This window comes from Gigantopelta aegis, chromosome 13, assembly GCF_016097555.1.
Source record: "Gigantopelta aegis isolate Gae_Host chromosome 13, Gae_host_genome, whole genome shotgun sequence".
Classification (NCBI taxonomy): domain Eukaryota; kingdom Metazoa; phylum Mollusca; class Gastropoda; order Neomphalida; family Peltospiridae; genus Gigantopelta; species Gigantopelta aegis.
Genome location: NC_054711.1, coordinates 1961982 through 1974749, shown reverse-complemented (window position 1 = coordinate 1974749; position 12768 = coordinate 1961982). Strand labels below are relative to the sequence as shown.

Sequence of the window (12768 nt, the reverse complement as noted above, 5' to 3'; positions counted from 1 at the left end):
TTGCTGGAAATGTTCTAAATTATGAAACTGTACAAGTATAAATACAGAAGGTTGTTAACTGTCACTTTGGTATTCAGTATGGTTGCTGGAAATGTTGTAAATTATGAAACTGTACAAGTATAAATACAGAAGGTTGTTAACTGTCACTTTGGTATTCAGTATGGTTGCTGGAAATGTTCTAAATTATGAAACTGTACAAGTATAAATACAGAAGGTTGTTAACTGTCACTTTGGTATTCAGTATGGTTGCTGGAAATGTTCTAAATTATGAAACTGTACAAGTATAAATACAGAAGGTTGTTAACTGTCACTTTGGTATTCAGTATGGTTGCTGGAAATGTTGTAAATTATGAAACTGTACAAGTATAAATACAGAAGGTTGTTAACTGTCACTTTGGTATTCAGTATGGTTGCTGGAAATGTTCTAAATTATGAAACTGTACAAGTATAAATACAGAAGGTCGTTAACTGTCACTTTGGTATTCAGTATGGTTGCTGGAAATGTTTTAAATTATGAAACTGTACAAGTATAAATACAGAAGGTCGTTAACTGTCACTTTGGTATTCAGTATGGTTGCTGGAAATGTTCTAAATTATGAAACTGTACAAGTATAAATACAGAAGGTTGTTAACTGTCACTTTGGTATTCAGTATGGTTGCTGGAAATGTTCTAAATTATGAAACTGTACAAGTATAAATACAGAAGGTTGTTAACTGTCACTTTGGTATTCAGTATGGTTGCTGGAAATGTTCTAAATTATGAAACTGTACAAGTATAAATACAGAAGGTTGTTAACTGTCACTTTGGTATTCAGTATGGTTGCTGGAAATGTTTTAAATTATGAAACTGTACAAGTATAAATACAGAAGGTTGTTAACTGTCACTTTGGTATTCAGTATGGTTGCTGGAAATGTTCTAAATTATGAAACTGTACAAGTATAAATACAGAAGGTTGTTAACTGTCACTTTGGTATTCAGTATGGTTGCTGGAAATGTTCTAAATTATGAAACTGTACAAGTATAAATACAGAAGGTTGTTAACTGTCACTTTGGTATTCAGTATGGTTGCTGGAAATGTTCTAAATTATGAAACTGTACAAGTATAAATACAGAAGGTTGTTAACTGTCACTTTGGTATTCAGTATGGTTGCTGGAAATGTTTTAAATTATGAAACTGTACAAGTATAAATACAGAAGGTTGTTAACTGTCACTTTGGTATTCAGTATGGTTGCTGGAAATGTTCTAAATTATGAAACTGTACAAGTATAAATACAGAAGGTTGTTAACTGTCACTTTGGTATTCAGTATGGTTGCTGGAAATGTTTTAAATTATGAAACTGTACAAGTATAAATACAGAAGGTTGTTAACTGTCACTTTGGTATTCAGTATGGTTGCTGGAAATGTTCTAAATTATGAAACTGTACAAGTATAAATACAGAAGGTTGTTAACTGTCACTTTGGTATTCAGTATGGTTGCTGGAAATGTTCTAAATTATGAAACTGTACAAGTATAAATACAGAAGGTTGTTAACTGTCACTTTGGTATTCAGTATGGTTGCTGGAAATGTTCTAAATTATGAAACTGTACAAGTATAAATACAGAAGGTCGTTAACTGTCACTTTGGTATTCAGTATGGTTGCTGGAAATGTTGTAAATTATGAAACTGTACAAGTATAAATACAGAAGGTCGTTAACTGTCACTTTGGTATTCAGTATGGTTGCTGGAAATGTTCTAAATTATGAAACTGTACAAGTATAAATACAGAAGGTCGTTAACTGTCACTTTGGTATTCAGTATGGTTGCTGGAAATGTTCTAAATTATGAAACTGTACAAGTATAAATACAGAAGGTTGTTAACTGTCACTTTGGTATTCAGTATGGTTGCTGGAAATGTTCTAAATTATGAAACTGTACAAGTATAAATACAGAAGGTTGTTAACTGTCACTTTGGTATTCAGTATGGTTGCTGGAAATGTTTTAAATTATGAAACTGTACAAGTATAAATACAGAAGGTTGTTAACTGTCACTTTGGTATTCAGTATGGTTGGCTGTGATGATAAAAAAACACAAAAAAAAACAACCCAGCAAAAAAAAAAAAAAAAAAAAAAAAAAAAAATAATCCCTCAACACTGTTTTCAAGGAATACAGAAATGTTCTATATAATGCAATTTTGACAAGTAAATAAATAAAGTTGTTAGCTGTCACTTTGGTTTTCAGTACAATTCCCAGGATCTAATATTGACAAAAAATACATACGGTAAGCAAAACAAAATATTGTTAAAAGCAATATGGACATGTTCTAAGTTACATATGATGTTCAATAAATAAATATATAAATAAATAAATATAAATAAATAAATAATGTTATTATGTTATACGGTAATAAGCAAAACATTCAGTTTAAAGCTTGCATAAGTCTGGTATTCTAAGAAAGATAAAAAGTACAGCAACAAGCAGAACAAAATATTATTATGAAGCGATATAAAAAAGATTTCTTATGAAATTTAATATTAGTAAATAAATTAAATTGTTATTCAACCAATTCAGTTTTCAGGTAAGTTTTAATATTCTAATAGTGAAAACAAATATAGAAACAAAATATAATACTGTTAAACTGTTTACTACATGTTTTACTTTATAGAAAGACAAACAAAAATATCCAAGTAATATTGCAATATTTATAAATCAATCTTTTAAAAGCACAAATTCAGTGTATAATATTTCATCTTATAGCATGATCTGGCAATAAAATTAGCATCAAAATGCTGTTATTGATACATGATACAGCTTCCTAAAGGAAAGTAGCCTTGAAAATGGTAAAACAAACTATTTAATTTTTAATATACATTTTGGGCACAAGGTCTTTTTCAAAAAGTGTAACAAATCAAATCAAAATGAAAAAAATTTCCTGAAAGGTAATCTTGTAAAAACTAATGTATCTTTTGAAACATCTGCATAAAACAGTGTCACAGCTTGTGTGCTGGCAGTAAAAACCCCACAAAATGCCCAAAGCAAAAAACTAATATAAAACTAAAGGAATACTCTAAACTACCTTTGCGACTGGCTTCCTTGGTGCTGGTTGATTTCTGTTCTGACGGAACGCGGAAGACGTCCTCTCTGGAACCGGATTTCCATGCATCCGGTTCATTGTCAGAGATGTCAGACTCATCAGTTGCTCCTATTTGTGAAAGAGAAAAAGAAAAGTTTCCAACTTTAAATTATTAAAGTTTCAATCTTGCTTTACTACTATAACATTTGATAAGCGGTCGGTTTGGGATCGATCCCTGTCAGTGGGCCCATTGGGCTACTTCTCGCTCCAGCCAGTGCACCACAACTGGTACATCAAAGGCTGTGGTATGTACTACCCTGTCTGTGGGATGGTGCATATAAAAGATCCCTTGCTGATAACTGAAAAGAGTAGCCCATAAAGTGGCAACAGCGGGTTTCCTTCCTCAATATCTGTGTGGTGCTTAACCATATGTCCGAGGCCATATAACCCTAAATAAAATGTGTTTAGTGCGTTGTTAAATGAAACATTTCCTTCCTTATTTGCTAATTCAAACAACAAACAACAAGAAGGTTACTAAAAATGTGTCATCGCTATCAAGTTATTCCAAGCTCATAGAAACTACAAGACTGTTGCCATGTTTGTCATACTCTGTATCACAAGATAGTGCAGAAGTTCTCCCCCTTGAGTGTTAAAATGGAGAATATACAAAATGTAGTTTTATGTGACACAGATTATCTAGTGTTAGTAGTCAATCGAGAATAATTATGTGTGGTGGTAAAAAAACTTAACGAAAATGGTCTATTCTAAATAAATAAAGTTCAAGTTTGTTTTGTTTACCACCATGGCACATTGATTAATTAATCATCAGCTAAGGGATGTCAAACATTTGATGTTTTTGACTTGTAAAAAAAAAAAAAAAAAAAAAAAAAGTTTTATTTAATAACGCACTCAACACATTTCATTTACGGTTATATAGCATCAGACATATGGTTACGGACCACACAGATATTGAGAGAGGAAACCCGCTGTCACCACTTCATAGGCTACTCTTTCCAATTAGCAGCAAGGGATCTTTTATATGCACCATCCCATAGACAGGATAGCACATACCATGAACTTTGATATACCAGTCGTGGTGCACTGGCTGCAGCGAGAAATAGCCCAATGGGCCCACTGATGTAGATCGATCTCAAACCGACCACACATCAAGCGAGTGCTTTACCACTGGGCTACGTCTCGTCCACCAGCTAATGGATGTCAAACATTTGATAGTTTTGACTTGTATGTCTTCAGAGGATACACACTACATTTTTCTTCTATTAGCTGCAAGGGATTTTTTATATGCACTTTCCAACAAACATGACAGCACATATCATGACCTTTGATATACCAGTCATGGGCAAGGTTTCTGCCAGAGGGTAAAATGGGTATGGCACCATATCCACATTTTTTGGCAAAATTGATTAGTCTTATCATTACTGTATGATTTTCTTAACCCTAACCTTAAACTTGACTTATTTTCATTCTGGGGGAGATTCCCCATACCCCCTGTTGATTGTGGTTGCATTCAATTCCATAGTGCCATACCAAAAAAAAAAATTCTGCCAGAAACACTGATGGGGTACTGATTGGGATGGGAAGAAATCAATTGGTCCACCAAGTGGGGTTCGTTCCTAGGACCAGAGAGCAGCTCTGGAGTACTGATTGGGATGGGAAGAAATCAATTGGTCCACCAAGTGGGGTTCGTTCCTAGGACCAGAGAGCATCTCTGGAGTACTGATTGGGATGGGAAGAAATCAATTGGTCCACCAAGTGGGGTTCGTTCCTAGGACCAGAGAGCATCTCTGGAGTACTGATTGGGATGGGAAGAAATCAATTGGTCCACCAAGTGGGGTTCGTTCCTAGGACCAGAGAGCATCTCTGGAGTACTGATTGGGATGGGAAGAAATCAATTGGTCCACCAAGTGGGGTTCGTTCCTAGGACCAGAGAGCATCTCTGGAGTACTGATTGGGATGGGAAGAAATCAATTGGTCCACCAAGTGGGGTTCGTTCCTAGGACCAGAGAGCATCTCTGGAGTACTGATTGGGATGGGAAGAAATCAATTGGTCCACCAAGTGGGGTTCGTTCCTAGGACCAGAGAGCATCTCTGGAGTACTGATTGGGATGGGAAGAAATCAATTGGTCCACCAAGTGGGGTTCGTTCCTAGGACCAGAGAGCATCTCTGGAGTACTGATTGGGATGGGAAGAAATCAATTGGTCCACCAAGTGGGGTTCGTTCCTAGGACCAGAGAGCATCTCTGGAGTACTGATTGGGATGGGAAGAAATCAATTGGTCCACCAAGTGGGGTTCGTTCCTAGGACCAGAGAGCATCTCTGGAGTACTGATTGGGATGGGAAGAAATCAATTGGTCCACCAAGTGGGGTTCGTTCCTAGGACCAGAGAGCATCTCTGGAGTACTGATTGGGATGGGAAGAAATCAATTGGTCCACCAAGTGGGGTTCGTTCCTAGGACCAGAGACCACTCTGGAGTACTGATTGGGATGGGAAGAAATCAATTGGTCCACCAAGTGGGGTTCGTTCCTAGGACCAGAGAGCATCTCTAGTGAGATCTGTACCAGCCGAGCTACTCCCCATCCGAAATAATTAAATAATAAAACAAATACTCAAGATTTCAGCCATAAGACCACAACACTTTAACTTGAAACTATTAACCGTTCTAGTCTAAAAGTAATTTTGAAATCTGATGATGATGATAATGATGATGAACATGGCAATATGGTGATGGTGATGATGGTGATGGTGATGATGGTGATGAGATGGTAATAGTAATGATGATGATGGTGATGAGATGGTGATGGTAGTGATAATGATGGTGATGAGATGGTCATGGTAATGATGGTGATGAGATGGTCATGGTAATGATGGTGATGAGATGGTCATGGTAATGATGGTGATGAGATGGTCATGGTAATGATGGTGATGATGGTGATGCTGATGCTGATGAGATGGTGATGATAATGGTAGTGATGATGATGATGATAAGATGGTAATGGTAATGGTGGTGGTGATGATGATGATGATGATGGTAATAATACTGATAGTGATGATGTTGGTGATGAGGATGTTGGTGATGATAGTGATAATGGTGGTGATGAGGATAATATGGTTATGATGATAATGATGATGACGATGATAATGATGTTGGTGTGCTGTCTATAGGCAGAATCTATTACTATTAGAAAAAGGTTGTTTTGTTTAACGACACCACTTGAGCACATCGGCTATTGGATGTCAAACATTTAGTAATTTTGACATAGTCTTAGAGAGGAAACCCGTTACATTTTTCCATTAATAGCAAGGGATCTTTTATATGCACCATCCAACAGACAGGATAGCACATACCATGGCCTTTGATATACCAGTCGTGGTGCACTGGTTGGAACGAGAAAAACCCAAATCTGTTGAATAGATCCACCGCAGTGGTTCGATCCTGCAGTGCAAGCACCTCAAGCGAGCAGTCAACCGATGGAGCTAAATCCCGCCCCACAATCAATGAAGTAACGATACTAACCAATGCCGCGGTCAAGGTCAGTTCTAGCTGTCTGGCTGCCGCCATGTTGCGAAGCGGCATCGGGTAGGATGGAGCCACCAACACTGACAATTTCCCCATCCGGCGCACGCACCACACTTCCCTTGATAGACTGGTCACCGATTATACTGCGGGCTGAAACACAAAGCAACAGTCTACATATTCCAGTAATTACAGTTTAAGAACAAATACATTGTGTATCTGTATCTGAAATATGATGATATTATTTGCTTGACAAATCATCTTTAAAAAGATACATATACAAGAAACAAACACACATACCAGTCCTTTACATCTGTTTGAAGTGTGCGATTGCATTTGCACACCCAAGCACACCTAAATTTATGGTAAATTTCAAATATCACCACAGAAGACAATCTCACTAAACCAGATACTCCTTAAAGGTAGTACTACACCAAATAACGTCCGGCTGGGTCAAAGTTCGAGGTGCACCAAACTTTTGATAGAGAAGTTAACACCATAAGTCCTGTGATTGGTGATAATTGTGTGTTGGGTGTAAAAAAAAAAAGTTTTATCTGGGCAAAAAATGTATGAAATTTTATTTCATCTAGTACCACTGTGTCAAGTAGCCTTGTGCTTGAAACTTGTGAGGAGTACCTGTAAAAACAAGTACTCAATTTTTGTGCAGAACTAGGGCAGTCATAAATGCTACCTGTTATCTCTGAAATTAGCAGCTTGACCCCCAATTGTTTTTTATTCACTTTAAGAGTGAGGGGTGGTAGTATTTATATCTGTGGTGTTTATGTTGATTGATATGCTTTAGGTAGGAATTTTAGCCACATATGTTACTATTGTCATCAGTGGGATTTGATTTGATAGTATACACCCTATAATGAGACTTTTGCTTGGTCCTGTGGGTGTCCTGTTTACTGGGGTTTCATTGTGTTTTCTATACTTTACCGTGATCTCACATCATATATAGGCAATAACTGAAACAGGCTTCCCTACCATCTGTACCTAGCTGATGTCACTGTTGGTCCATGCATATTTACTTAACAAATGAAGATTCTCTATAACAATAAATGAACATATCTACACTATATTCAGATTCATGTACATACAGTATTTAGCAGATTTTATAAATTAATAATTATTCTTTTCATTTTCCATAAAAATTAATTTAAAATTGTAAACAACTAATGAATGTTTAATGACATCCCAGCACAAAAATACACATGGGCTATTGGGTGTCAAAAATTGTAAACAAATTTTATATATTTGGAACTACATAACCATACAAAACATTTTGTGTCAAGGAAGGAGTATTAAAATATATGCAAGTTATCCAGACTTTGTTGAATAAAGTATTAATTTACTACATTTCAACATTTTTATGCTGTACAATACCCAAACATTAATTTTATCATGTGTTAAAGGAAGTCCTGAGTTTGCAGCCATTTAAGATGTTTGTGATAACAGAGCCTTGTTGGCAACCACTATTTCATACTAAATACATTTTCTTGTTTAGAATATCAGTGTCTGTATATCGAATGTGTTTGTGGTCATATACTAATGTTTGTAGCACTCAGTTTTTACTTTAATTTGTGATATATATTTTTTCGTACATACAAAATTATTGGGAGTTAAAATCTGGTTTGGGTTACTACAAGCATTAGGATTATAACAAAAACCTTGTAAATACAGACACTGATATTTTAAATAAGAAAATGTATTTAATTTGTATGTTACGTCATCAAAAAGGCTCTATTGGTTGGAAACATTTTACAATGGCTGTAAACTAGGACGGTCTCTTTAAGAAAGGGAAAGAATATTTGTCTAACAATGCCTCAGGACATTTTAAACTAAGACTATTCAGTGACTAATATAATTATGGTTACTTTGACAGTTGAAATAGTGACAGGAAAGAAAAAGAAAGATTGTTTTATTTAATGATGCACTCAGCACATTTTATTTACAGTTATATTGCATCAGACATATGGTTAAGGACCACACAGGTATTGAGAAAGGAAACCCGCTGTTGCCACTTCATGGGCTACTCTTTTCGATTAGCAAATAGTGACAGGAAGGAAGGAAGGAAGAACTTAAAACAAAACAACCCCATTTAATGACACACTCAACACATTTTTATTTCTGGTTATATATGGCACTGATACTTTTATTTAACGGCACCACTAGAGCACATTGATTAATTAAACATCGGCTATTGGATGTCAAACATTTAGTAATTCTAACTCATAGTCATCAGAGGAAACGTACCCACTACGTTTTTCCATTAGCAGCAAGGGATCATTTACATGCACTTTCCCACGACAGGAAAGCACATACCATGGCCTTTGACCAGTTGTGGTGCACCGGTTGGAACGAGCTATCAAATAGTAGCCAAATATTTTTAATGCAGTTTTTCAACAGACAGAAAAGCACATACCACAGCCTTTAACCAGTTGTGGTGCAGTGGTTGGAATGGTAAAAACCTAATCAGTTGAACGAGGTGGTTCGATCCTGTGATGCAAGCACCTCAAGCGAGCACTCAGATGACTGAGCTAAATCCCGCCCCCTAATTATTGACTGACATTATTACATTATTATATAAGTGTACGTTTACACATTTCAATTAAATGCTATATATAGAGTATTAGATACAAAAATTATTAGACTTTATTAGAAATGTATATAATCTGTTTACTAATTGTCAAAGAAATGCTATATATTAAATTTTAAATATATAGAGGTTATTACCAGAGTGTTTTTTGGTATCGTCAATGTCATATATTAGGAACAAAAATTGTATTATGCGAGCTTCTGGCGAGCATAATACATTATTTTTATTCCTAATATATGATATTGACGATACCGAAATACACGAGGGTAATAATCTCTTTATCATATAAGCTCAAGCTTAATACAACATGTTTTTGTAAACTGTACATGTAACTTTAATTCCAGTCCCCCATTACTAGATATTCAAATGACGTAAGAATATGTGGCATGGTGTATTTTTGAATGGAAATGACGTCAAACTCGAATGACGTCATTTTGGATGTCCTTACATAAAAATAAAGTTATGTCTAACGTTTTTTGTTTCTGAATGCTGGACAGCTTTCAGTGTCAAACTGCCATTGAAATGTTTTTATTTGATGACTATGAATGCATACGTCAGTCATGGAGTGTCACCCAAGTACGTTTGCTTAAATGTCAATAAACCTAGTGCCGAGACCTCCGACTAATTTACATCTAATTTGCAAAATTATAAAATTCTTAAAGTATGTGATCTGAAAAATATCACATACTTTGATTGCACTGAAAATGTAAGATATTATATGATAAATTTATTTATTCTGATTATGGAAACAGGAATGGAAATGATTTAATATGTATATATTTTAAACTATATTATGCACATTTTTAATGATTTTATGTGTAATGTTTATTATACAAATTTTGTTTTCAGTTGTAAATTTTTAAAAAGGAGAAAAAGGCATCTTGTGTTTTGTAAACCTGGACCTATGTGTAGTTAATGAAAGATGAAGATAATTTGATATTTATGCACAAGTGAAAACCCCCCAGAATGGATTGAAAGAAGAAAGAATAAATCATATAAAAAATACACCAGACAAGATGATGTAGGATTTATTACCAGTGAGAATGCTATACGGTTATAAATTACGAATTAACTGTTAGATGTTAAATATAACAAGGTTATTAGAATTATATTTATATATTTCAGTGTGCTCACACTCAACAGATTTATCTCCCTTTGACCACTCATCTACCGATTGGTCTATTAGTATCTCCTTGTCTGACATTTCGCTACCCATTGGTGCTGAAATACAATTTGTATTACATTCACAAATGAAAGCCATAAACTTGTTAAGTGTACCCAGTCATACCACTGTACAATGAGTGATGAATATAGGAATTGCATTAATAAACTAAATAAAAACTATTAGCATACCTAATCATATTACGGTACAAGACAGAGTGAGGAAGTACATATTATTATATTATATATTATATTTGTGTTAAATTCACAAATCTGGGTTCTGCTTAAAAATTTATGTTATGGAAGTAACAATTTGAAGTGTCAAATTGCTTACTTTTTGGAATATTACTTTATGAAATTTGTGTCTGTCTGTCTGTCTGTGTGTGTATCTATAAAACTTATTAGAAATTAAATGAACCATATGAACAACTAGACAGACATGTATAGATGGACATATGATCAAAGGGACATATGATCAAATGGTCATATGATGGGATGGACATATGATCAAATGGACAAATGAACATATGATGGGATGGACATATGATCGAAGGGACATATGATCAATTGGACATATGATGGGATGGACTTATGACCGGATTCACATATGGATGGATGGATGAACAGATGGATAGACAGTTGGTTAGGTAGATGATTGGATGTATGTTTCGATGGTTGAATGGATGGACAATTGGATGGACAGACAGGTAGATGGGCGGGTGGATGGATTGATTGATAGATGGATGGATTTAGCTCCACCATGTATAATTGTTCACTTCTATCTTGTTAAACACTTTTTACATTATATGATGAATACCACATAATGAAATATTTCTTATCAATACTAATTATTCAATCTAATTTGGAATGTATGCATTAAAGTTAACAAGATGTTACATATTGAAAATTAAACATATGGCGATATAGAATATCACATATTGCTATAAATTAATGTTAAATATCACCTATAGGTCAACATGGTATTAATAATTATCATTAGAGATAACATGCAATACAGACTTTGATGCAAAGTCAGATTATGATTTTCATAAGAATGTCACATAGAATAACAGAGAATATGTTAAAGCTGTGGAAAGTTAAGAATATTTTAAAGAAGGTGATCTTCATGCTTTTAGTTCTTAAAACCAAATGTAAGGATGGACACTTTGATTGGTGTATCAAATGATGGATAAATAGATACAAATATCTGTGTCTATTTATCTGTCTGGTTTTAAAAGCCAAATTTATGGTTGGATATATATGTATAGATTTGTGAAGGTCTAAAATAGATGGATTAATAGATGAAGAAATAAAGTAATTTAAAAGTGACGGAAAAGTGCAGAGGTTACAATACCACAAAAATAAAAGGAAATGAATATTTGTATAATGACACGTCAGTATATTTGTATAATGACACGTCAGTATATTTGTATAATGACACGTCAGTATATTTGTATAATGACACGTCAGTATATTTGTATAATGACACGTCAGTATATTTGTATAATGACACGTCAGTATATTTGTATAATGACACGTCAGTATATTTGAAACTACAGCTACTCCGGGTCTAACATTTACTCTTCAAAAAAAGTAGGGAAACTCTGATAAGAATTTACAATTGCCAAACTTGTAAGGTATATTAGCTGTGGGGAATGGTTATATAATAATAGTGCATTAATTGGGCAAACGTTACAACTGATAGTTCAGTATTACAGTAGGTTTTATGACCACCAAAGATCTTGAAGGACGATTGGGGTCAGAAATGAAATTTGAAAGTTGACTTTTTTATCAGTTGCATATGCCACATTGCAAATTCAAACAATAAAAATGACTAAAAACAAAACAATAACAACTGTATGATTAACAGAATGAAAAAGATTAACAAAAATGATGTTCCACAGTGATTAAACGACCTTCCTGGAAATTGTCAAAATCGAGAATGACACCGCACGCACGTGTACGGGGCAACTGCGTGATGCACGTGCAAACTATGGAATGTCTTTTGGTGTGTTGATAAATAGACCTGAACATTCTTTGTTAGGATGTCTGTGGTCAAAACGTATGTTCGGTCTAATAGTAAATATTAACATTAATATTTCTATGGGTTTTTTAAGAGTATATAATATGATTATTTCCACATTTGGTCAAGACAGAAAGAGGGGAAACAACTGCAGATAAAGCAGCTAGATATGTTTTATATGCACCTTTACACAGGCAGGACAGTACACACCATGGTCTTTTGACAACCGTGGGACGACCCACAGAACTTCAAACGAGCACTCTATCACTGAGATAATTCCTGCCACTGCCACAATAACAAGGAGCATATAAAACATAAAAATGGTAAAAAATAATAGACCATAGAATGAAAGGAAGGAAATGTTTTATTTAACGACGCACTCAACACATTTTAT

General features: G+C 34.6%; 1 protein-coding gene across 2 annotated transcripts in view; it reads right to left on the bottom strand.

Moving 5' to 3' along the window:
- LOC121387809 (inner centromere protein A-like) overlaps positions 1-12768 on the bottom strand; it is a 99803-nt gene that overhangs the window by 77919 nt on the left and 9116 nt on the right. For both annotated transcript variants that reach the window (XM_041519021.1, XM_041519022.1), the window contains exons 7-8: positions 6592-6744; positions 3059-3184 (exon numbers count right to left, since the gene is read on the bottom strand). In XM_041519021.1, the coding sequence (XP_041374955.1) occupies positions 3059-3184; positions 6592-6744 (279 nt within the window). The remainder of the gene's footprint in view (positions 1-3058; positions 3185-6591; positions 6745-12768) is intronic.